The sequence below is a fragment of the Rhamphochromis longiceps genome, linkage group LG8 (genome assembly GCF_057381845.1).
Source record: "Rhamphochromis longiceps isolate RC_006_pf linkage group LG8, R_longiceps_female_GT1.1, whole genome shotgun sequence".
Taxonomy (NCBI): Eukaryota; Metazoa; Chordata; class Actinopteri; order Cichliformes; family Cichlidae; genus Rhamphochromis; species Rhamphochromis longiceps.
Window position 1 is genome coordinate 32,577,688 of NC_140564.1, and position 27,292 is coordinate 32,604,979.

Here is a 27,292-nt window from a genome sequence, read left to right on the forward strand (position 1 = left end):
AAATGAATTTAAATGAGGGACCTGCTCATTGGCAGGTCTCTCGTTTAAATTTACATCTACCAGAAGAGATTCAGACGCTTTTCCTCACACTGCAACTTTTTATACCCCATCATTTAAGGGCCACGCCTTGATATCTTGGTTATGTAACGTAACCGCAGATTCTATGAGTCCAGGCTACCTAACAGTTTACAAATGCTAACACAAAAAAGAAATGCTAACACAAAGAAAACGCTACATTACATGGTACACAATATTTTCATGCAGCGTTGTTAGCATTTCCCAAATTACCTGCATCATGACAGCTAAAGTCTCTGCTAGCCAATGCTAGCTAAGTTTAGGTTGCACTACAAAGTAGCCCTCAACAGGTCAGTGTTCACTGGCTTCAGATCAGATTTTAAAGTTTACACATACTCCACACAGCTTTGGCATTCATGCAGACAGTTAACGATAATGCTAACATTACACACATTAACTGTGCTACCTCCTAAAACATTGGATATTGCAATAAAAAATAAAGAGCTTATTTGGTTCACATCCGAAGGCGAGCCAAACAAACAGCATTTCCTATAAAACAGCTCACTTTGCAGTGGACTTTGGGTTTTCTAACCATGCAGACCTTTTACACACACTAGAAAACTTTAGCACTCAAGCAAAAACTTTATACATACAGTCCATTTTATTCCAGGTTAAAGAACAAATTGCTGCAAAGCGAGAGCTACCACTTAGGTTGTAGCCAGACAGACAATGTAAAGCTAAACCAAAAATCCATGTTAAGGGAAAGTTAAAGACTTAAAAGCCAGCATGGAAACTGTAATACAGAATTTGGATTGAAAGGAGGAAACAACTCAAACTTATCAGATCTGAATGCCTCAAAGAGAAAGAGTGTGAACACAGTCTTTCCATTTAGCTACTTTCTTCCTGCTTTGATGCAGAGTCCTGGTAATTCATTGACTTTGGTGCCGACTTGTGCAAACTACTATATTTCAGTTTGATAGGTAGTGGAGTGGAATTATAACATAGCATAGCATGATAAACTAAAGTGCTTATAACTCAAGACTGCCCGTCAGTAAAGTACTTGCATAAAAAGGCATTTCAAAGCATACAAGGAAGTGTAGTGAGCAAGCTAAAACTATTCTTTCTTCAGATTATGTTACATAACTGACATGCACAACTCCTTTTATTCTTGCTGAGCTCAATATCAAACTTGAACACTGTGGTAGTGGCAGTGTGGGTTAATTAAAAACAGCAGTACATATCATTCCCGGTGATTTGCAGCACATGAGCTCAAGTATGCAGTGAAATGCCAGAGGGAGGCCACGGGAGATGAGCGCCTGCACGGAGACACTCCTTGTTCCCACTGAAACCGGCGAGAACAAGGAAGGTGAGTAATTAGATATAACACACGCAATTATTTCCGTCTCAAGAAGTGACGGTGACAAGAGAAGAGCCGAGGGAGACAATGCTTCCAGTTTCTGCCCCACCCAGCATGAGCATGCAACCAGCCTTGCATGTCATGCATGACAGTTTGAGAGCAAGAAAAAAGGAAATAATGCAGAGAAGAATGTTTGCAGGAAAGACAGTGCTGCAGAAACAGAGGCAGAGTGCATACAGAAAGCCTCGATGTGTGAGGGCCTGAGGGCTAATGAGCCCGGATGACGGGGGGAACGCATGGTGCCAGCTGCTAACCCACACATGCACTCCGGCTGGAATTCCAACAATCCCAAGAGTTCCTCAATGGAATTCCACAGAGCCAGAGGAAGAGAGATCAATCACAGAGGGAGGGAGGAAGCAAACAACAAATACTGACACAAGGACAGTAAAAGACAGCAGCACAGAGGGGAAGGCGGCTGGTGGCTGGTTTGAAAATAACTCCAGCCAGAGCCCCTCGGCTGTTTGTCCCCCCTCCGACCGCTCTGGCAGTTTGTGAGATACTCTACACTTCCAAAGATTGCAGCTCCTTTAGGTTACAGCTGTTGGAACCTCCTTTGGGAATCATGTCGTCACTGGCTCCTGCTACACTTCCTTTGCACTCAGTTCAACCTGAATGATTCGCAGAAAGCGGGGTGTCGACTTCAGGTCACTTCAGACCACAAATGCTGTTTCAACAGGCTGAAACCAGGTCAAATACCTGAGAACAAGACTGCAAGGCCTCCCAAGGCTTAAATATGTGGGGACATCAAAGATCTTGCTGGCTTAAACACTTCGCTTTGTGTCTACTTGGCTGGCTAACTGACTGGTTTGCCAATAGAGTTGTCCCATGGGGTCAAACTAGCGTCACAAGTTTAGATAAAAAACATTTAAAGCTTCTCTTAGACGACTGGAAAGAAAAGCGAGTGGACTTCAAGTCTGTTGAGGACTTTTCACCTCTCATCCGGAAGCTTCTTTGTCCCTTTAATGGGCCGTTGACCCACTATCGATCATGTGCCCCATCACACAAGTCAAGGTGTGAAAAACTGTGTGAGTCATTATCAGCCAAGATTTCAGGTGAAACCATTGTGAGACCTTGCCTCACCCCATCATGTGACCTATTGAGATCAACTGAGGCAAGATGTGAGCGGGCGTTAAGGCGCCTGGGAAGGATCTCAAAACTGGATCGTAGGTGGATTGTATGAGGGGTGAAGCATACATAAATTAGTTCAGTCGCTTTTCTTTCCAAGCGCATTAGATTACCATGACCTGGATGACTGGCATCTTCCTAGTGCTATTTTTTAATTTGTTGCTCAACAAGTTGGAGAATATTTTCATGTGAACAACTACAGACGACATGAATTCAACGTATATCAAAAAATAGATAAATTACTGACGTAGTTGGGAACCAACATCCTGGACAATCCAGGGGCAAAACCAACCAATGTGCATGTGGATAGATATTCAGTGATTAATTACTGGGCTATTTTTCAAACCAGTAATGACAAACGTATAAGCAAGCATTCAAAATAGCCACAGAAAAAAAAATGACAATTTCTCGAAGTGCTTGCTTTTTTCCACCTTCAAATTCAGTCTAGGGACTAAAATATTGCGTAAAACACAGCCCCTCCCTTGAGATACTGTCTAAAAATGTAAATAACATGAGGTTTGAATCCTTTTACTGATCTACAGCCCAGCTTTTTTTTTTTTTTTTAAATCAAGCACTTTTCAGAGTCAAAGTCAAAGCAGCTACATTTTTACAGCAATTCCAAAGTGACTCAAGTCTGACAGGCTACATGACAAATACGGCTATTTTAATAATGTACCCACCAGCGGGGAAGAGTGTTGACTGCCTCTTGTACTCATGATGGTCAACAAATAGGTCTTCACCTCCAGAACACTTAAAAAGACTGAGTCACCGATGCGGCATGAACTATAATTTCTGCATCCATACAGTTAATATGGGAGACCGTGTCCTTGCATTAAGCGTCCTTGTAAGATAAACCGAAATTAACATCTTTGACCTGTTTTAGATTACATATGGCTGTTTGTGTTGCTCCTGCAACTGACCAATCACAATGTTTTGATGTTAAAGCTTTGCAAATTGAGGGAAAATACTAAAATAGGACATGTAATGTGTTGAGATAAAGAGAAGCCACATAAAGAGAAGACCATGGGGGGGTCAAATAAATGACAAACTCGGGGAGTAAATCTGAAGATATTCATTGCTGTCAGTTTTTGGTTAGGTTTTGCCACATTAACTATGGATTAAAATACTTTTCAGGTTGGCCTTTCTTTGTAGCCGACACACCGGTAGACACATTTCTGCCACGTGCATCTTTATCACTCCCAAGGTGCCAAGCTGTGACAGAATGAAAACCTGATTAGACAGTTACATTGATGGCCCTGGAGCCATCAATAACAATATGAAAATATCACACTTTGCCCTGTGATGCCAAGGAAATGTATTCGTCCATCCCAAGTCAAAATTCGATCCACGGCCGGAGCCAGAACATGTGGAATGAACAGGCAAACAACTCTGATGGAATTGGTTACTCATCAATTCAAAAAAAGAAAAGAAAAACAAGGATCAAAGGCAGAGGACATGAGAGTCCGTTCATTGTCTTTACATCCAATCACACACACACGTGCACAAATTAGAGAAAAAGAAAAGTTAAATGTACATTTAAAACAGTACTGTAAAGGGCAGTCCATTACAATTATAAACACACCGAGCCACAACAAAATCAAGGCTAAACAACCCATTTTAAACCGCGTCATTAAAATTGCAGCCATCTGCACGAAGTACTCTCATTGAGAAATCTAGCTGTTACAGTGCACGGTGGACAAAACATAAGAGACATTAATGAACTGACACTGGGACAGTTCAGGGTCAGTAGCTGAAGGTTCAGACTGTCCTCAGTAAAATATGATGATTTGATGATTAAACATGCAAAAAGAACCAAACGAGCAAAGGAGAAACATGTTATAACTGTGATTACCTAAATGTTCTGTTAAATCCAGCCATCAAAAAAAATGTATTTTCTTTCGGTATGTGCACAAACATGTAACCAAACATAACCCGGCTGAAATTGTCCTTTTTGTCCGTCCACTGCCGAGGTGCTAACTGCAACCGGTGATGGGTTGTTTTATTCAACACAAGTGCTTAAAAAAATAAATGGATAAAAGCTGTTGACTGCTGGGTAATGTCAGCATGAAGAGTACCTTCAGACTGAACTCGTACAATTTATACAGGTTTTAAATTCTAGCTAGAGAAAATAGCTGCCAGTAAAACCACTTTTCTACATTGTCGTCTAAATGAGGAGTGAAATGCTGGAGAATAATTAAATTGTCTTCAGGCAGACGTTCAGCATTCAAATCCAGACAGTCACACATCGCCCCACTGAAGGGGCGAAAGGATGATTTCAAATGCATGGTGCTCAGTGTTTTATGGAGCTGGCATGTAAGCAGGAGGACTGATCATCAATCTTCATATATTTTTCAGGCAATTCTAAATTTAGCAGCACAGACAGAAGAGCTGCAGGTTGGAGTCAAAAAGCCCACGGGTAAACATGCAGCAATTACAAGGAGTACATTAACATCTGCATCCATCTGCACTCAGTTTATTTGCCTTCACTATCTTACAGTGCAGAGCTGTGTAATGAGATCCTCGCCCTCATTCTCATCTCGCCTCAGCAAGAAAATCTCAAATCCTGCTTCCATTGAGACATTTTCTGCACAGCACACACACTCTGGAATATCTCATTATTCTCTACACAACAGGGCTGGAATAAAAAGGAATGATTTGTTGTCTGGATCCAGTGGATCATCTGAACAATGCTCTGAACAACTCTACTGTAACTGCAAGAGGGGGGAAAAAGCCACTACAGAACTGGAAGCAGACCAACAATCAGTCCGTCGAAACAGCAAATTTAGTATCCGCGCAGCTGAAAACGCAGCCTCCATTTGCATGACAAACGGGACATTTGTGCAAGGGGTGCGAGGGCCGGCCGGGGCTGCAGGCGGGACACGAGCTGGGAGGGCCGTCACTGTGCACAGTGCACAGCAGTCAGGGTAAAAACCTTGTTGGGCAACATTCAAGTAGAAGCAGCAGCAAGACTTTTAGCCGTGTCAGAACAGAAGGAGAGGCAGCTCAAACCTCATCACATTCTCTTCTTCAGTCACACTTCTGTCAACGTTAGTTTTTCTTAAAACATTTGACTGACCAACATTTAAGAACACGAGTCGTTTCTCTTGGGGAGATGAAACATTTGAATATTTACCTCCCCTAATCATTTGAATCCAGTCTAGAATGCATATGTGAGCAATTTCTGAGCCCCTCCCAGGCAATAATTACAGCTGAAATTACCTCCTGTTTTTCTCGCTGTAATTTAAATCCCATCCGGAGCCACGTCCTTACATTTCACAGTAAATCTTTCAGGGTTTAGAGAGAGGGGAGACATTTGCTGTGGTAATGTGGGCTCCAGGTAGGCCTTAATGTTCTCTTCAAGTCTCATTTTAGGCCTGTATTTGTTATTCATTAAAAGCATAGAGGAACATACATTGCATATGAGTGTAGTTCACATATTACTAATGGAAACTAAAGAGAAATGGTTACATAGTTACCTTGATGATACACATCAGTATGTACAAATGAATAACACTGACTCTGGTTCACTTCTGGGGTTCCACAAGGTTCAGCACTGGGCCCTTTTAACTCTTCATATTGTACACAGATGGTATGTGTTAAAATTCACTTTATTTTCTGCTGACACTAACTTATGTTGCTCTGGTAAAAGGTCTGGAACAGCTGCGGAATAAAGTGGAAAGGGAACTGAAAGTTTTAAAGAAACAGTGTGGCATTACTAAAATGTATCAACCCAACACATGGAATAGGGCTGTGCCATATCAAACCATGCACAATAATACTGGTATAATATTTAGCTTGAGTTGAACTCGTATGACAGGAAGAACAAGCTGCGGATGGAAACTACTGAACACCTGAAGTTATATGGGAGGTCAAAAAGCAACTGGTTAAAAAACTCGGCCCAAGATACAACATCTCAGGTGGAAAGTAAATTAAAGTAAAAAATTTCAATTTTATTATCTGGCAATACTGTGCAGCTCCAGAGTTCCTTTAGTAAGCAGTTGCTTTCTACTTTTACTTAAAATGTCCAGAGAAAACACTACCCAGGGTAGGGCTGTGCGATATGACCAAAATCTCATATCCTGATATAAAACATCCCGATAACGATATAAATCACAAAGATTTAACATTTTCTGTAAATTCTGTGAATCTCGGGCAGCTCGACTTGCGTGAAGTGTTTCCAGCTGTGCGTCGTGTACCTGGAGTCGAGTGTTTTAACCGATGCATTAAATGATGCATTTTTAGATATAAGTTGTAACGGCCGCCGTTTTCTTTGTGAGTATTTATTACACGGCGTGCTGCGGGGAAAAGGTTTACTTTTTAGCACCTGACGGCTCTTTTTTGCTTCTTATCCGTAAATACTCTGCATCTTTCACGTGATTCAGGTTTTTTTTTTAAAAGTCTCAACAGGATCTTGAGCTTTATTGTGAAAGGTTTATGTGGAAAATAAACAAGCGGACACACGATGGTTTTACTGTCGTTGTTGCTAACGACAACGCATAAAAACAGGTGCTTGTCCGTCTGTAGTGTGGTTATATTAAATATAAGAGAAAGAGAGAACTTTAAGAAATTAATATAGCCACCACAGTGACCATCAAAACGATGAAAAAATATTGCCGTAAACAGTTTATTTTGCGACACCACGAAACAAACGATGGCGTAAAATGAAACGATAGACGTTTTTATATCGTCATCCGATATATATCGTTATATCGAACAGCCCTAACCCAGGGTACTTTGCTCTACTTTTTCTGCTGCTGGCACATTGGGTAGTTTATCATACTGATGTGTCTGCTGTGACGACCCCTTAAAAAAAAAAATAAGGGAGCAGCTGAAAGTTGCTTTATCATCAATGACAGTCGCTGGTTGAAACTTCCCTTTAACCTAGTTTGCACTAATAACTGTTGGTTCCTGTGCGCTTCAGTTACCTCTATATCGTCATAAATGGCATTACTACAAATTTTCTTGAAATATCACAACATAAATTATGAGGCTATTGATAGCAAGTAATATGTAATGTAATGTAACCAATAAACGCAACATTGTGATGAATAATGATGAAATATAGTTCATGAAAATAGACTTTTTGGGTGTGATAACCAACCATAAATTATGTTGCAAAGCGTACACATAGATACATACACTTCATAGATATTTTTCAATGATTTCTTGCATGCGTGCATATGCACTCCTGCAACAAACAGAATATAAACCCACGAGAAAACGCTGGATTCTCCTGTTTACATAGCAGGTCAGAAAATTCAATAAGCACCTCTGAACTCTATTCAGTTCTGTATTTGAGCAGTATTTTGTCTGTTCGAGTCAAAATATTTGTTGGCTCCAACATCTCTGGTATGAGAATTTCACTAGAAATCAGAGCCGTAACAATTATGAAAACCCAAAGATAACCAGCGTACTATGATGTGCGACAAAGTAAATTATAAAAATTTTTTTTATATTTTATAGTTGACTTATTACTGCTCTATATTACCCTAGTGTACAAAGCTGGAATAAACAAAATGTGTTCTAGGTAAAAGGCCTTTAGGAGTCCTTTTATTTCATATTAAAATGTATTTTTTCTCATCCTGATGTATTCATGTCTGAACAGATTTTTACCATAGTAGTTGGTGGAGCTATTTTTAACTCTTTTATACACAGCTCTGTAATTTCATCGGTCTATAAAAGATCACATTTTGTAATCTGTTTTAATCTAATCACATATGTGACACAGCAGGTAAAAAGCCAAGAAGAAAATGAAGAAGAAAGAGCCGCACTTTCCAACATTTCCAAAATCTGTTTTCTTAACTTCACTTTCTGCAAATATCTCTCAGAATTTTGTCTGAAAATGTAGCTTAAGGAACAGCTTTTGATGCATAAAATGCAAATACACAGCGCACCTCTACAGCATGAGGTGAAAATACTCGCTCAGCGCAACCATAGACACACACACACACACACCTGGGGGCGCGACCTGGCCAGCCAGCCAGCAAAATGTGCCCCCGTTAACAATGCTGCCAACTTTTCCGTCTTTAGCCTGTGGCGATAACGCTGTGTGCTCTGTGATCAGCCGAAGGGTTCTTGCAAACCTCAGTGGAGTTTTTAATCAGAAATTTAATCATTTACAAATGTACTACGAGAGCGTATTTATCTATTAGTATTGATACTAATCCACAGAAAGTCAGAGAAACAACACATCTTTTTAATTTGTTTTGTTTTTTTGTTTGCATTTCATTTAAATGATCGGTCTGAGGCTAGTTTTTACTGTTGTGATGTTTACTGTTTCACACTAAAGGAGAAATATTTGTCAGGTCCAAGATGTCAGAAGCTTTGAGCAGATGTTATAATGACTTGTCATCGTGCAGACATCAGTAAATATATTCACCTACTGAGAAAAGCTGCAGAGCGATCACCAAATCATCTCTCAGCTGAAAGGTGACCAAGTGGATGTCATTTTAAATCAAAGACGAGATCTTAACTGGGCCTACATCCACTTTTCATGCGACTGCACATGTGCAGTTTTCTGCTTCTACCGACGTCAATGGATGACAACAGAAACCGACTTCTGCTCTCAGGAAAGTCCCAAACCAACTCATTCATCTACAAAACATAAATAAAACGTGTTGCATTATTCACCACGTGATAAGCTGGCTGCAACAAGACAATTCCTCCGTGTGGGTGGACACTCAACTGGAGCAGATAAACAGGATCTGACCATTAGGGGGGCTCTTGCTCTCTCCTACCTGTTCACCTCCTGTGCAGCCTCTCAGTGCGTGCATGTGTGCGTGTGTTAGAGAGAGAGAGAATGCTGCATGTTGTGCAACAAACCAGCCTCACTTTGCACTTCTTGGAAATCACGGTGAGGGGAGAGAAAAAAGGCCCGAGCTGCTCTCACTGCAGCTGTTTGGCTCTTCCACTGCAAGCTCCATTCACTGATGATCTTAAAGAGGCTGCAGGGGGGAAGCTGAGCACAGCTCCTCCTCCACCTCTTGCTGCTGCAGGGTGGTAAAGTTGGGTCAAAAGTGTGACAGGCATGCAAAAGGGGGAAAGCTGCACATCGGTGGACACCCAGGGGTTTGACACATATCCAGTTGCTGGACAGAAGCAGCAGCTGACACACTTTGCAAAGCGCAGAGAGTGCGCCCTGTTCCTGAACCCTCCACCTTAAAGCTCGCGGGTCGCTTTGCCATCAGTTTGTTGCATTTTCTCTCCTCACGACCTGAAACAAATTTGCAGCCTACAAACACACAAACTTGTCCACTGACAGCTGCAGGTTGTCACGTCATGCCACCCCCCACCACCCCCTCCCCTATGCACCAAACCACATATTTAGAGCCCTGCACGCGACAAGGCTTTCATGATTTACCCCGAAAAGCGTGCACGCGCCACGCGTCAACTCGTGCAGAGTTCCTAATAAAGACCGTCTATCTCGTGACTATTAAGGCGCCCCGTGCTCTACATCCCTGCCTGTGCGCTGCTAATAGCGCCAGTACTAGTGAGTCCACACAGCATCGTCTTACCAGGAACTGTGCAAAGGGGAAGATCTCAAACAGGAAATGCAACTGACCCTTCTTAGCCGTCTAACTTTAAAATGCACCGGCCGTTCTCGACCTGCAGCGGTGCACGTTGCAGCTCGTGCAGCCGTGATTGCATATCGCTAGTTTTGCACACATCGGTTTCATATTCTTACCTCCCTTCGACTGAGACATTTCCCCTTTGCTTTGATGAGGGGGAGGGGAAGCACAAAAGACTTTGCCTTCTTTCTCACTCCCTCCCTCCATCGCCCTCGCACTGGAGCTTCAGCGGCTCGCTTTCTGCAACAAAGATGCAAAAACACAAGCCTCGATCTTCATGCACTTGGAGCCTTTTCGCGTCCGAAGCGTGCGCGTCCGTGCGCAGGGCGCCGGGACGGATGCACGGCCGTCGGGAAATCAGGTAATTCTGCAAATGCACTGCAAAGAATTCTCCGCAGCACTTACATGATGGGCCAAGGCTGGCAGCGGAAAGCTCCTAACTTGGATCAGTGTGAGCCCCTGCGAGAGAACGTTCTTCCTGCTTGGGCCGCGGAGGCTTGTGGGAAATGTAGTGAGCGCTGCGGCGTTTTATTTTCGAAACTGCAAAGACGCTGAAGTTTGTAACGTATCCTAAAAAAGAGTGGGTGTGGGTTTCGTCTGTGCACACAGGATGCAATGGAAACACTGACTGTTATATTCATTTCTGGTGGGTTTTGTACATTTTCAGCATCGATTTCATGATGCAATAGTTTGTAAAACACATAAAAAAAATCTTGCACCAGCTAAGAAATCTGCACATTCTGTAATAAATTCAATCTGTATTCGTTAAAAAGTCACTCTCAGCTTCTTTTCTTATTATTCTATATTATTCTTAGAGATATTAGAGAGTGAACTCCTAAGGGAGCTCTTGGTAACAGCAAGGAGGAAGAACTCCCTTTTAACAGGAAGAGAGTTCCATGAGATTCAGACTCATGCAGGGGCTATACGCTGTGACCTTTGTGGGGTTTTTGCTTTCCAATATAAAGCCCCTTCAGGTAACTGTTGTTTTGATTTGCCACTTAATAAATAAAACTGAATTGACTGGAGACAAATTAGAAAAGCGAGGCTGAAAGAGTTTAGACGTGTGCTGAGGAGGGATCGTGGATACAATGGACAAGGGATTTTAAAGATGAAGCTGCCAGGAAAAGAATGAGGATCACGGATGTAGTGAAGGAGGACATTCTGAGGGTTGGGGACAGGGTGGGATGGAGGCAGCAGATCCACTGTGGCAACCCCAATAGGGAACATCCGAAGGAAGAATTATGATAGAAATTGGTTCAATGTTTTTTAAATTAGCTGATTAAATCATACCATGGATCAAAGTCAGCACAGAGAAAGCAAAAACAGTCAGTGGGAGAAAGGTGAGTGTGGCAGGTCAGTAAGGTTTAAACCCGTGGCGCTCAGGGATTACTCGAGCCTGCACTGATTTCTTTATTTGAGACTGAGCAAGTTTAATATGAGCAACGAGCAAAGTACAAAAGTTCAAGCACTGATTATGCAGCAGAATTATTGCTGCATTATTATTACTGTTCCTTTCATTTCTGTGCAGCTTTCTGCTGTTGAGCTCTGTGCATCACTTTATTATTTATAGAATTATCATCTGAAGAGTCAGCAGTGATGTCAGTGCAGTGAAAAGTAAAAAAAAATATAAATTTGCATAAAAGGAAACTTGATCAAATGAATCGCAGGTGTTTTAAACACTCTTTGTTCAGGTGTCTGCAAAGAATCCAGACAGAAAACGCTGTGAACCGTAGAGCAATAATATCACGTTAATAAGACGTTACAGGGGCTGCGAGGTACAAAACACAACAATATTTTAGAAATCACAACAACACTTGACTTTACAGAAAAGTTCATGATGTTTTTTCCGTTTCAGAAGATGAAACCAAGTCCTCGGTGACGAGCTCATGTCACTTCTTCTTTCTGTTGTCTCAGCATGTTTTTGTTAGTAAGTTTGAAAGAGGAGGATGGAATCGACGTGATCTGTTTTCTGAATTTTTGCCTTACACCTGAGAATCACAGTAGAAGTTAAACACAGAAATATATCAGGATTATCCTACAGTACATGTTAATGAAGCCATAATAGTACATCTATGTGATAAAAACAAAAAAAAACTTTTATTTGCATGTAATAAAGCAGTTTTGTGGTTTTAATAAGAAAAAATATCATAATAATTTTTCATTTTTCTTATTTATTTTAAGTCTATTAGATTTGGAGGGGATGTTACGCGTTGTGTCCATCTAAGGCAAGCATTTTTTTTTGGTCTGCTTAAATGAAGCAGTTGCAATATCAAATCAAAATTTATTTCTATAGCACATAATAATACAACAAAGTTGACCAAAGTGCTTCACAGTCGGTCAGAGCAAAAGGATAAGACAGAATAAAAAGAAACAGTTAAAAGGAGGGCAGGAAACAATATGACAATATGACGATCGTGGCTCGAGAGTTGGGAGTTCGCCTTGTAATCGGAAGGTTAGCTGAGATAGCTGGGAGCCAAATGATTTAACATTTTAAATGTAAGCTTGGTTCTGCTTACTTACATGTTTTGTTTTGTTTTATATCTGACAAATAAATTTGATAAAGTAAAAAAAAAAACAATTGATAAACTGACATTTGCCAGAAAATAATTTTTTGCATGTGGTGACAAAACATAAGCCGGAAGACAATCAGGACAATATTCAGTTTAGTTTTTAAAACTTATGAAACAATCTTTATTACCAGGCGACACTGATTAATGCAGCAGTGGATGTAAGTAACAGCATCGATCACATTAATGGATTCGCTAACGAGGTGCTGCGACATCGGTGAGAAGGAGTACAGGTTGGGTTTCTAAATAAGTTATAACATACAAGTAGAAGAAAAATGTTTAAAAAAATCAATTTACTTTCCAGTAAGCACTGAATTAACAATTTACTGATTTAAAAAATTGAGCCATCTACAATTTTTCAACCATATTTCACAACAACACAAAATATAATCAAAAAAACAAAAACAGCTAATACAAAATCCATCAGCAAACATTAACATCAGGGTATAATTTAATCAGCAAAGCTTTAGATCAGTGCACACCGGGCAGTGAATATCAGCTGTGACCCCTTTATGTGTAAATGGGGTATAATAGCACCAATAACAAATCAGTGTATGACAAAGGAACAACCTCAAGAATAAAGGACGAAGCTGGTGATGTTCTGCATTTTCCTGAGTGCCAATAAATCCCATAAAAAGACCAAAATTATTAGCGTGTTAGCCCATACGTCACTTTAAACTTTAATACCCAAGGTTTTTATGGTGCAGTAATTTTCTCAGATAGTTGGATGCTGTGTTTTTATTAAATACTCTTCAGCCTGGATGAAATGGTGCATTTCTTGGGGACTAATTTCAGTGGCAGATTAATTTCTGTTTGGTCCTCTAGTGAGTTTTTTTCAGCACTTGGACAAGACGAATAAAGACTGTCACCATCTTTCCATTATGATTTTACCCTCACAAAATGCTCTCAGGCAGTCCTGAATCAGGATCTTTGTTTTTTATTTGCTCAGTGACTCCAATGACTCAGGTCCACGTCTCCATGATGGGATATGAGTGAGGGTTGGAGTGAGGTTAATTCTTGGTGCTTATGAGGGTTTGGTACAGTGGCTTCACAACAATATGGAGGAACAGGGAGCTGTCCATGAGATATTCAGATGTCCGGCGGTACAGGTCAGCTTCGGCCAAGAAATCGCCGTTTTCCTCTGTGCTCTGGTGGAAGTTGTAGACGTGCTTCACCACCACCTTCCCCTGCTGCTGAGCCATCACCAGCACCGTCTTCTGGAAGCTCACTCCAGCAAAGTCGGTGCTGGACGTGGCAGGCGTGATGATGATGCGAGGACGCCCGCCTTCTACGCGAGTCGGCTGCATGGCGCCCGTCTCGGTGTACATGGGCCTCATGCTCAGGGGCAACCAGCGCGGGGAGAACAGGACGTTCCAAGTCACGCGTTTGTTGGCGTCATGGTTGCTGGGCCCCAGCTGGGTCTGGAAACTCATGCTGCGGTCGTCCCGTGTCGGGTTGTTGACGATCCAGGGGGACCCCCACACTGGGGACAGGTAGTTCCTGGGCACAAAGAGGCTACAGTTCACGTCAAAGTATTTGGCCATCTGTAGTGGCGAGGCCGAGTGAAACTGGTAGGACATGTAGAGCAGGTCACGCACCGACTCCTGATAGCGAGCCAGGATTGTGGACTGGGTTTGTAGGAGGAAAAGCTCCCGTGGGGGGATCATGGCGTAGCGCACAGCTCTCAAAGCGTTCTCAGCCGTCAAACCGTCCGGATCGTTCTGGATAATCCACGCCTCCAGGGCTGAGAAGAGCTCCATCTCACTCTGCAGGATGAGGTCTGAACGCTGCAGCAGGGACATAAGCAGCTGGCTGCTGATGGTCACCCACTCGCCGCTCTGCAGAAGAGACGACAGGTTCCAGGCCATGTACTGAAGACAACTGTCCCTCAGAGTCACATCCCCGGCCTGCAGGGCATACTCGTACCAGCCTGCCACGTGGCCTGACGGGGTGTCCCTGGCCAGATTTTGGGTCATGTACTGGGTGATGCCCTGCTGGAGACTCAGCACCTGATACTTAGTGGCCAGCTTGTGTAGAGGAGTGGCCTGGTCCAGACGCAGAGAAAGCTCCCCACAGTACAGATACCTGCACAGAGAAGAGAAGCTGACTCTATGACCACTGCTGGGTGTATTTTAGACATTCTTAGACTCATGCTAAAGCTGGAAAAGCTGCATTTTCATAGCAGACATCTTAAGTCTTAGCATCCACTGCCATTAAGTCTAGAGTTAGGTTTAGGGTTTTGACTATGATACCTTTCAAATTAGGTATCATAGAAAAATTAAGTTAATACAATAATTATAACATTGCACTTTTTCTGTTAATGCGGTTGCAGGTAACTGGGACCATTATTTACTAAATTACCAACTGTACACATCAAAGGGGCTGAGGGTAACTTTCCCAAAGATTAGTATGTCAAAACCTAGGCCGCATCCTTCGGAGGACCCGGCCTTCGCGGTCTACGTGGGCCGGGTCCTTCAAAGACCGATAACGCCGGAAGTGCGAGGCTGTGAAATGGGAGGGTCTAGCCTTCAGATTTGCGTCACCGCTGTCTCAGTGGTGTTTAATAAACTCAGCTGTCTGCTCCTTGCCATCTAAATTATGGCAGGACACTGGCGTAAATTCTCAACCATCTCACACTTCTGTTTAATCAGTTTTCTGTTTGGTGTTTATTCAGCTGTGTGAAACCCACGGAAGATTAATAAAGTTTATTTAATGTAATCTAATCTGATCATTTTAATCTCAGCCAAACCGATTTACTCAGGAACAAATGAAACACTGAAAAAAGCCAAACAATAACATTTTGAAGTTATCTAAATGACTTATATATCATGTTCAACATGAGTAGCGACAGACCCGTGGGGGGGGGGGGTTGAAAACAATGTGCTGGGAGTTCACTGTTCCCCCGGCTTTAGTGACCCTTGAATCTCCAGATAGCTATCGATCTGATGGGTAACAGACGTCTCCGAAAACATCAGAGCACTTGTGCAAATATGTGATGTCTTGATAAACGGCAGATGTTTCAAGTTTACACAGCTGCATTTTCGTCTGAACATATTTTAAAAGTTTATTTGTGACCCAGAAAGTGTAATTAGAGTAATATTAAAACTAAGTAGCTGCCGTCATTGTTGGAAACTGGAATTGGCTGGGCCGCGCTATCAATTCTGGGATAGGTTGGGCCACGAAGGATAAGCCCGACCCATCGTTCAAATTCGGGGGAATGAAGGACGCATTTTTCGGCTGCGTTTGGAGCAGCCTTCGAATTGGGACAGCCTTCATCGCCTGGCAGTGAGGTAATCGGTCTACAAATGCAGCCTCCAAAGGATGCGGCCTATGTTTTGGGACACAGCTTGAATCTTTTATATACAGTCTCTGCTTTAAAGTATGACAGAACAGGGGTATTAGCAAACTAACTTAATGATAGCAAAAAATAATAATAAATCCCAATTTAGGTTAACACAGAGAAATGTTAGCCTTCGTTTGTCCCCTTAAATCCATAATTTACTTAAAAATCCTTTTTCCTCACATACAAAATCTTGAATCATCAGGATTCGTAACATTTTAAAGACCTCATAGTGACCTCAGGTGACTCTAAACCTCTCTTGTTGCTCCAGCAGCTGGAAAGCATTCTTTGTTGATAATGACTGAGAATGAGAAAAAGTCAGAACAGTGGCCTCCTTTCATGATGATTTCCCCCTCACAGAGTGCTCTCACGTAGTCACCAATCCAGTTATTTTTGTTATTTATTAAATTTTCCTTAAAGAAAAAGCACTTGGATGAGCAGATTAATGATCCAAACATCAAACCAGAGGCAGTTAACAGAAAATACACCTTAAGTTAACATCAAAACGAAGTGGTTCTCTTTAGAACAAGAAGGTTTAATCGAAGCAGAATAAGAAAAATAAGCGTAATGTGTGATTTGATTAATCTCATTAGCAGCTGAGATAAAAATAGATTTGCTTATTGATTGCTGTTGCAGGCTTCTCGGTGCTGCTACACTACAGCAGATGCTACTGAACAGCACAGCAGTTTCCTCATTAGTCAATTTGCTTTACATTGTAATCATTGATGGGCTCATATTTAGAGCTGCAGTTTCACACTTCCTCCCTCTAGAGGGTGTGCTAACTCAATCAAACTTAGTTGAAGTGACCCTGAAGGACAAAGGTGTATGTTCCCCTGATGCTGGGGGGGAGGGGCATCCTCTGTTCCCGCCTCACCTGATAAACTTGTCAAACACAGAGGCACAGTCGGAGCTCTCTCTCAGGACCAGCATGCTGCTGTTGCGGCTCAGCAGGATCTCCTCAAATACAGGACTCTGCAGGGAGAGCACCAGGGCGTGGGCCTGGATCACCTTCACCTCGTCCGCATTGGGTGTCTCCACCCGCAGCGACACGTCGCTTCCATTGCCCTGAATCAGGAGGGCCTCCAGACGCTGCACCAGGACCAAGGAATGGCTGATGGTGTCCCCGTTGCTGCCACCATCCTGGGCTCCTTCAGCTTTCGCCATGCCTGGGTTTTTTTTGAGAAAGCAGAAGGAGCTGGTGAATTTAAAGGATTGGATGCATTTCATAAATAAAACAAAGCTGCGTGTGAGTTATTTATTAGGGCAGATAGTGGGGTAGTATCATCCAAATCCATGCCATTGATCAGCCCAGCTGCGCTCGCTGTCTGGATAATGAAGGATTGTGGGTCATGTTTAATTAAAGCTTTGTCTCAGCTGAGGCGGTTGCATCGCAGCGCACCCCCGCCACCCCTCCTTCCTCTGCTAGACCACAGAGTTACTGTAACTGCAGGGATGTGAGCCTCGATTCATATTCTCAAAGTATAGTTGCTCTTTCTGATTCATTATAAATATTTGACACTTTCTTCCCCACGCTGACACAAACAGAGCACGCTGTCAACTTCTGTCTGTCGGCTGTGATGTTCAAAGGAGTCTGAAGGAGAGGAGACCATCCTCAAAAGAGTCCAGATGATGAGAGAACCACAGCAAACAGAATTTTAAATAGTGTGTTTGGCTACATATTTGAAGATTCACTCAGTGAATACAGTCTCTCTGATTTTTGCACTTTCTTAGGGAGCTTACACAAAATATTTGGTCTGAATCATGTGTTTATCTTAAAAAAATGTCCCCCACATATATTTTGTTTTGTTCTCTGGACTTAGAAGCTTTGAAGAAAACTGCTTTTATTTACCTCTTCCGCCACCAGTTGTGTTTGGTTAACATCTGCTTCTTTTTTATAATTGTTTTAGCAGTTTTAAACACCCAAAGTTGTTTATTTCTTTACCTTTTAGCTTCATATTTAACATCAAATAAAACCCAAACCTAACCCCTGATGGATTCCCAGCGAAAAGGTGGATGTCAAGAGTTTTAAAAAAAACTCAGTAACAGTAGAGCCACTGTTACTGTACAGCACTTATTATTAGAAATAAATCTACTACTCATGCACACGAGAGACCAGTTTCAAATGCATGTGGGAAAGTGCACCAATATGAACTATTTGATTGTAAACTGCTAAAAATAAATACCAGTAAGCCTGAGTTTGAAAAATAAAAAACCTGCTATCACTGTGTCCCAGAAAAAAAAGAAGAAGGTCAAGTCACTTTTTCTTTCATACAGCCGCCAAAATGTAAAAAGTGATCTCAGTGAAAACTATTTCCTGCTCCTTTCACAGTTTGGCTCTTTAAATGTACTTCTAGAAAACACATCCTTAGTACTCGTTTGCTCTCACTCAAAATCAAAATCTGTTTCCATGAGAATGAATTCAGTTCAATTTATAGAGACATTTACAGATAAATAAGGCAATATTACAGAAAGACAACCCAACGATCTTCTAAGAGCAAGAATTGACTTTTAACACAAAGAAACTGCCGCATGTCTCAAATGTTCTGTATTTGTGCTCAATGTACCTGCAGCAGAAGCGGCAGCCTCCATCTGAAGGCAGACAGCCAGAAACAGCATCCCAGCGTGGACGCGAGCAGCCTGTTTCACCATCTTTTCTCCTGACTGTCCTTCCCCGTCTATCCTGGAATTCTGCTTCCTGTTGTTCGGAGGATGATGGGGTCTGCGCCCGAATGACGGATAAGACTGGGGGTTCTCCTCACCACGTCCAGCCCACCACCACTACCAACACCATCGATTTGTGGGTGGAAGCAGGCCGGGGTTGTTTCCATGACTACCGCTTTGATCCTGACTTTCCTATCCTTGGGTATCAACGCTGGCTGGACATCATTGATCCAGCAGTGATGCTGTGGGGAACTAACAAAGCTGAGGCTGGGGGGGTAGAGCTGGGATGTTCAAAAAGAAGAAAAAACACAGTCATCTGATAATTTGTTAATGCCTGCAATCATCCTAGTTGTCAAGCTGACATCAGTCTCTCTCCAGGCCACAGACAAAAACACAAAAACACCTCATATAATCTTAATTATTTATATTTACTTATATATAACAAAACAAAACAGTCCTGACCCTGAAGGTGTGCTGCAGTATCTGGCAACAAGATGTTAACAAGATGGGCCGTGGTGATCAGACGGCCATATTCCGTTGCCCACGTGCCCATCTTTGGTGCCTTCAGCAGTGAACGGGGAGTCCGCGTGGGAACGCTGGCTGGTCTGCGGCTGTGCAGTCCCATACATAACAAACTGCAATGCTCTGTGTTGTCTGAGACCTTTCTATCAGAACCAGCATGAATGTTCTGCAGTTTGAGCTGCAGCAGCTCCCCACGTGCATCTGTGAGTCTTGGCTGCTCATGACCCTGTTGCTGCATCACCACTGTTTTTTCCTTGGACCCTTTTTATAGATCCTGATGATTGCAAACCAGGAACACCCCACCACAGCTGTGTTTTTGGAGATGCTCTGTCGATCCATTACCGTTGGGCTCTGGTCAAAATCACCCAAATCCTTATGCTCAGCTTCGAAGATAAAATGTTCAGCATGTTAATAAAGAAAAAAGATCATATTTAAAATTGAAGGAATAAGTAATGATGTGGGTGTTTGTCTTGTTGGAATGGTGTGTAGATATGTTGATGGTTAGAAGAAGAAAATATCGAAGTCTGTGAGAGAGCTGTCAATATTTTTTTTCTAATGGTTAAATTTTTATTTGTTAAGAAGTTCTGCTTTCAAAGAACATACAACACACAATCAGAGACATGGAGCCACAGACTGGGGGAAAAAGAGGCATCAGAAAACAGCACAGTATGTTACTAAGTGATGGAGCTGTGAAGGCAAGTTTCATTTATATGTGCAGCCAGTTTTATGGCAGCAGGTAACTTGGGATCTGGGAAACAGGCTAAGAAGGAGCTGCAAGAACAAAATTATTGATTTAGATGTCAGATTCAGGGCTTGTGAAGCTGCTGTGAATGCAAGTCTACTTGAAGAAGCAGAATTAGAGCACATTATTTTGCTTTTACTTACTGACGATTGTTTCAGGGCTTATTATAAACAACCTATATGTGAGAAGGCTGCGTAGGACGCATTAAAGCATGATAATAAATTACATATGCCTGGCCCCGAGTGAAACTGAATCACTTAAGAACTCTTATTAGGAGTCCAAATGCAAACAGAGGCGTGGGAGACCTCTGGAGCGGACTCACGGGACTGTTAGTGTGTGAATGTGTGTGTGAATGGGTGGATGACAGGTTGTGTAAAGCGCTTTGGGGTCCTTAGGGACTAGAAAAGCGCTATACAAATACAGGCCATTTACCATTTACTGGTGCTGTCAAGCTTTAGTGGTGGACTAAATAGTCCTATTCAGTTACTGTAGTAATCCATTATGTCCAGAACGACTCAAATCCTTCATTTAAGACATGAAAGTCAATCAGCCCAGAAAATTACAAAATCCCACAGGGCCGCCGCTAACAGATCAGAGACCACATCAATGCTTCCTGTAGTTCAAGCAGCAGACACATCAGCTGCTGCGAGGAGATTGAATCAGGCCTCTGTGACAGAACGGCTGCAAAGAAACCACTGGGGGGCGCGAGGAGAAGGACAGAAACACAATACATAGACTTTAGAGCAGTGAAGTTCTGGTATTTTTGTATTTTTGTGTGTTTTTGGGGTGATTCAGAGAACATGATTGGATGGTATCTGCATGTGGAGGAAGAGCAGTGAGGGTGTTTGCAGCCCCCTGCAGACACACACAGTCTCATTTGGTGGAGATTAGCAGGGCAACAATGGGCCAAAAAACATCTGGAGGCTCTGTAACAGCTGTATCCCATAACCTGACCTCCAGAGTCAATCTAACCCCCCGGAGATGGTTTAAGATGGTGAGTCCTATTATTAATATTTTACACAGGATAGCAGTAGGAGTGCCCCGAAGGTGTTCTGGTTTGGTGGTGAGGATGTCTGACATTATGATGTTGAGCTTTTCAGTCTTTTTCATTATCAGTTTAGTTTTTTTTTCCCAAAAATGACCCCAAAATAAATTGCACAACACATTTTCAAGCAATACATTTTTAAAAAAAGGCAGAAGTAGCGAATATGATGTAAATTAAAAGACATATTTACAGGTTAATATTACATTTTTTTATTTTTTAGAATAAATCCTCCACTTTCAAAAACTTTACATTTTTTTGTAATTATTTCATGGTTCAGGCTTTAAATGAAAAATTGAACTTGACAGTGTGTAGTTATTTATCAAGTCAAATAAAGACCGGTGAACTGACATATTTAAAGCGTAGCAGTTTTATCAGGGATATCCTCCCGCCTGCAGTTACAAACTCCACATCCTGATAAGTGTGTCAGTCTGTTCACCCCGTTCACCACATGTGCGTGACACAGAGACACAAGCAATTTATTCACAGCTCCAGGCTACGGCACGCTTCATCAGGACCGTGAGTAAGTTAAACCATCGATAACCGTCTCTAATTAATCTCCTCATAATCTCCTTTTAAATATGTATAAAAGCAAAATAAAACTCAGAGTCCACAGCCGATGTCTTGGCTGTTTATGTTTATCGTGTTTAGTGCAGTCGATTCTAAATGATGTGATCATGTGACTGTTCTTATCACGGTCTGACTCTGGATAGAAACGAGGTCTCTGTGTCTGGATGTTTGGTCAGTCAGTGATAGTAGCCTTTTAGTGGCCTCGCCTTCCTGTAACATTATTTACTTAAATTATATCCAGTCACATTCATGGGAGCAAACATTTCCATCCTTTAGAAGATTTACAACCAGTCGGCCTGGTCGTCTGCCTCCAGGCTTCCAGGTATCTCTGATTTATGTCATAACATAATAAAGTGATAAAGATAAAATTTCCTCCTGTGATGCTCACAGCTTTCTTTTAATTCAGCAACATTTCTTTCCATAAGTAATGCTTTCGTAAACAAGTACAACACCTTTTCATAAAGAGAGAATCAGACTAAACAGATACAAAGAGGGAAGCGAAAAACAATGTTAGAGGACCGTTCAACCTCATCAGCCAAAGCAACAGCAATATTAATGCAGAAAAAGGCTTTGACAAACTCTGGTGGTCCTTCCTACTTGGATATTTAACTGCAAACATACAGTCACCACATAGAACTGCTTGCCATTTTAGTACGTCAAAATTTCAGCATCAAAAGCTATTTAGTTTAGAACACAAAATTAATTTCTACACTGATCGTCATGTGGGCCAAACAGACTCAAGTGCAGATTCAAAGAACGTGGAATAAAAGTCAAAGGGTTTATTTAGAGAACACCAGGCGTTAGATACAGTGTGCAGGGTAGAGGGCACCAAGGGTCCACCGGAAGGAGGGAAGGGTAATGCACGCTCAATTGCGATCACACACGCCATGCTCCTTCTCGCTCCACGCCACTCTGCCAAAACACTCACGCTCAGGAATCCAGGAAGGGAAACAAGGACAGGTCCAGGGTAATCTATATACAAGAAACAGACGATTAGATCAGCGCTAGAAAAGCACAAGAGATCAGAGAGTTGAATTAAGCCAGAGCTACACTAACGCAGGTTGCACAGTGATCCAGCGATGAGAAGCAGTGAGCCACTGCCTTAAGTAGTGGCCATGAGAGTCAGGTTAGTGAGCGGCAGGTGAGTAAACGATCACAGGTGTGTGGGTGGAGCCAGAGGAGAGAGAGAGAAACATATGCCAACAGAGTGAGACACAGGGACCATGACACTGATAATATATTACTGTATCTAAAAGAACCCACAAACTACATAACAACAAAAATATCAGACTTTCTATAAACTGGTTTAAATCAATAATTCTTCCAATAACAGAGAAATCCTGGAATCCTGCACAGCAACAGCCACACTTCTCATTCCCAGCAGGCAACATCAGGTACCGAGCTATAAATGTCTCGTCCAGACTGTCAGATTTAGTTCACCTAAACGTCACTCCAGGTATTTATACAGGTAGTCCCATTGCAACCCAATGTCTCATGTACAAGAGAGACTTATAAGAGAGAAAATGGGTCTGAAGACACTTCATTTTTAATAATACTAGCTAACCAGATCATCAGATGGACTCATCTCAGTAAAGCCCCCAACTCTTGGATAGATTGTAACAGCGTCAGACTTCCAGACCTATCCTTTATCCTTCTTCTATTAAACTCCATTAAAGTGTTTCAAGAACCCGGTGATCTCCACCTTGACAGCTTGGTGGAAAACCCTTGAGATTGGAAACCTGTAGTCTTGCTTCAATTTCCAGATGATAAGCTCATGACAGCCTGTAATCTCATTCAAAGATTTGGATTGGGCAACAATCAAAGGTTTCCTACACTTCACAACCCTTCACCCTCTACAAACATCTACATTTGTAAAAGAGATCTCAAATCTTTAACAAGCAAACAAAACTCTCTCAAAACTGTACAGAGTAATTTCAGTCACAGAATCATTATCCATCTCCCAAAGGACCTTTCAACTGTCTTTGGAGCCTGATTTTTGGACATGGAAATTCACTCATTCAATGCAAAATCTTAATCACATAACACGGGTTGAATAATATGGGTTTCTCTGATTCTGACATTTGCACTCAATGTACTCAAAACACCACAGATGCATATTTCCATGCATTGTGGCTCTGCTCACCTTTGCAGCATTTTTGAGTTGAAATCCCTGAAAAGATTTCCTCCTCATTTGTGCTTACTTGGTTGCATAACCTCGATTTATCTTTCAACAAAGCTGTTTAAATTCACACTCACTGCTCTAACCATCTACAAGAAAAAAAAACTTGTTAACTAGAAAAATTAGCAGATGCTCAGTATTGATACCCTAATAATCTCCTAATTATTATATATAATTAATTATAATTATAATTATTAAAGAATCACAGCAAGTTAATTGGGTGAAATGAGATCTCTGTTTAACACACAACGTACAAACTACAAATATTATTAATTGTCAATCATAGTAAAGACGTATAAGTGTTACTGTATAAGACGGTAACACTTACTGTAGTTACATGCTGCGTCCACTAGAGAGCAGACTGACTGCAGCCAACATTCAGGACTGCTGTGCGGGATCACTCCATGGAAACACCAGGGATGGAAAGGAGTGCAGCACTTTATCACTGTAGCAGATCATGTAGCTGCAGATCAGCTGGAGACTTTGAGTCTGAATAGAATAGAATAGGCCGTAATTGTCGTTGTACATGACATCATGGGTGCTCCACAACAACTGTGCAGGAATAAATAACAAACTGAAGAAATATATACAAACCAGAGGAATATGTATAAAACAAGACAAAGGCACACATTGGAGGACAAACTCCTTGGAAGTGCAAAAGAACTTGGTCTGAGTAACGAGACCATATGTGAGTGGACAGAATGATGAGGGCCACTCAGACCATGGCTCAGACTGGTGTCATGGGTCCAGGTGACATCAGCAGAGATGCGGTGCCCTGAAGGTGTTCTAGTTTGGTGGTGAGGATGTTTGGTATTGTGATGCTGAATGCTGAGCTATAGTCCACGAAGAGCATCCTCATGTAGTGCTTCCTGTTCTCCAGATGGCTCAGTGCTCTATGAAGGATGATGGTGATGGTGATGGCATCCTCCGTGGACCAATTTGCTCTGTAAACAAACTGGTGGGGCTCAGGTGAGGGGGGAAGAGATCTCTGATTTGCTGAGACACTATCTGCTCCAAACGCTTCAGACCTGAGGTCAGCCTGGTGAGGATCCCTGCCAGTTATAAATAACACTACAAATAAAGCCAAACCTAAAAGGATACAGATGCTTATGCAGTGTGAAATTCTCACACAGCAGAAATTCAACAGGACCTCATCATAAGAACAGGAAGAACATAAATACTAACTGTTGAAAAGTCAGGTAATCATATGCATCTATATTCATTTAAAGTTAATTATGGCCATGTGAAATTAAAAAGGGAAGAAAAAAGAAAGAGAAGTAGAAATAAAGCTGTCAAGGTGAAAAAAATAGTGAAAAAAGGTAAGAGGGAAAGATGCAAAGGTTTTAATCCCGTATCAACAGACTGTGATGGTGTCGGCTTTCTGTTTTGTGTATTTGATGAATATTCTTCCTTTGTGTTGTCATATCTTATGTCAGTTTCTCTTTGTGGTTTGGATCACAAACACTGCTCTGCTTTATTTTGGTTACTGGTATTGTCTGAGTCCTGTGTCCCCTTTTCAAACTAACAAGGACAAAACTATGAACTGTCATTATTGATTCCTTAACATTAAAGTGCAGCAGCTGCTTTAATTCTCATGCATAATTAATTAGGTTTTTTTTTACTGTTAAAAATCAATAAAATTATAATTATGTGTACTAATGATTAGTAATGTATATTTATGTTGTGTAATAAATTATTAAGATACACTAATTGAAGCTACCTTTGACTGCTCTGTTATTCACACAGGGCGGTGACTTTATAATTTACTTTACATGTATGCACTGTAGCAAAGCTGATAAGAGGCAGTTACTATTACAGTTTGATATTTACACACAGATTATGGATTCGTTGACTTTCCCTCTGTGTCGAATATGCAGTTTAGTCAAAGTGAAATCAAAATCTGTCCGTTGTTGCTGATCTCAAACCAACCTGTTCTACTTCCTGTGGCTCATAAAGGAAAGCAGGTCATCTACGTCTGAACGCCCAATATCCTCGGCCAAGACACGAACCCCAAGATGCTCTTCGATGCATCCATCAGCATGTGAATGTCAAATAAAAAGCATAAAGTAATCTAAAAAAGAAAAAACTGCTTGATATTGTTAGTTCATTTTTAATATGAGCATCCATCACTTAACAGCACAGAAAAGTGAGGCAGGGCCCCTATAAGATCATTTTTCTGCATAAAAGGTTAAAAATGTTTTTTAAATGGGTGCATTTGGGAGGTTTTAGTTTCTGAGTTAATAACGCAGCGTTAAGTGTTTTTAGTGTTTGTGTTTTGAACCCCAAATACACTTATCATAACCTAACCAAGCTTTTTTTTAAAGGAAAAGAAAGGAAAGGAAAAGATCTTCTTTGAAGGAAACTAGATGAAGAGCATTTTAATATTCCCACATTTTTTACAGCACGGTCAGAAACTGATTTATGATTCCAGGTCAGTGTGGCTGGATGGGGGACCCAGTTTTCCATGGATGCAGGCATGTTTGAGAGGGCTGTAAAACATGTGATTTATAAAACCAAAAGCAGCGAGTTGTAAATTCATATTTACGGACATTAAGTCAGGGTCGTGTTTACATTTCTAAACTGCCATAGATTTGGGACGAAAGGCAAATATAATGAAGTTCAAATTCAGAGCGAAATAGTTTTTCCAGAGGGCCAAATTTGGCTCACATGCCTTCCACTGTTATAAAGTCCTGTCTTATTATTAATGATATACTCAGGCCTGGTTGTGTTGTCCACACCGATGTGTTTAAATCTAACCGTGTAATCAGATTAAATAATGATGTTATCATGATGTGCTTGTTTGCTTTACTGCAAAATGTCACACAGAGGTCGTTCTTAAATAAATAACAGAGAATCGGTGCCAGATAGACTCAGTGCTTTGGTATGACTTGAACAAATAACACAGAAATGTAACATCAGTCATGGCAGGGGCAACTACTGATTACTGCTGCACGTATGGCAAACACACCAATTATTTTATTTCATTTCGCCTCATATGCACATATGCAAGCATGAAAAATAATGTAGTATGAAAACACGCTAATGAATTCCAGCCAAAAGGAGAGCGTGAAGTCATGAGTGTGTGCCTGAGCGGTGATAAGGTGGTCGTGTTTGTCTCATGTTTCAGCCTTTGAGAGTCTTACTGTCTGAAAGCTGCACAGAGTGACAGTGCGGGAAGCTGAGGCAGCATCCTGGTGGAGGTGACCTGTGAGACGGGCCCAGCCTCCGCATCAGTTTATCTCTCCGCGGAGGCTCCATCACTTCTGCTTCTGCTTTCTTTTTGGTCGTCCTACAGCTGCTGTTGTTTTCCACCGGTTGATCTACAGCATGCAAACAAAGGCTGACTATAAATCACAGCTGACTCTACAAGCATGAAATCAGCTCGGTGAGTTATACATCCTCCACAGATAAGGTGACTAAATAATTGAATACAACCGCCTGGTGTGTAAACACATACAAGAAATAAGAGCATCTTCTAGAAAAACATCTGAAGGGTTATCGTTTCATGAGTAACAAGGAGCTATTAAAGACAATAACCATTAAT

The 27,292-nt window shown here is 41.6% G+C and overlaps 2 protein-coding genes across 2 annotated transcripts in view; both read right to left on the reverse strand.

Moving 5' to 3' along the window:
• map2k6 (mitogen-activated protein kinase kinase 6) overlaps positions 1-10,752 on the reverse strand; it is a 40,885-nt gene extending 30,133 nt beyond the window's left edge. Inside the window, exon 1 of the mRNA XM_085417111.1 lies at positions 10,242-10,752. Within this exon, the coding sequence (XP_085273237.1) occupies positions 10,242-10,332 (91 nt within the window). The 5' untranslated portion in view covers positions 10,333-10,752. The remainder of the gene's footprint in view (positions 1-10,241) is intronic.
• A 2,118-nt stretch (positions 10,753-12,870) lies between these two features.
• On the reverse strand, positions 12,871-18,699 carry btbd17a (BTB (POZ) domain containing 17a). Its single transcript, XM_085417110.1, has 3 exons — positions 18,597-18,699; positions 16,907-17,198; positions 12,871-14,777 (listed from the first exon to the last, which is right to left on the reverse strand). Exons 1-3 carry the CDS (start codon positions 18,679-18,681, stop codon positions 13,703-13,705), a joined length of 1,452 nt encoding a protein of 483 aa, XP_085273236.1. The 5' UTR covers positions 18,682-18,699; the 3' UTR covers positions 12,871-13,702.
• Positions 18,700-27,292: the final 8,593 nt, after the last annotated feature.

Coding starts and splice junctions, on each gene's coding strand:
- btbd17a (XM_085417110.1), bottom strand. CDS start 18,681: ATGGTGAAACAGGCTGCTCGCGTCCACGCTGGGATGCTGTTTCTGGCT. Junction 17,199..18,596: donor GGCTGCCGCTTCTGCTGCAG/GTACATTGAGCA, acceptor AAAAAAACCCAG/GCATGGCGAAAGCTGAAGGA. Junction 14,778..16,906: donor GTGTTTGACAAGTTTATCAG/GTGAGGCGGGAA, acceptor TTCTCTGTGCAG/GTATCTGTACTGTGGGGAGC.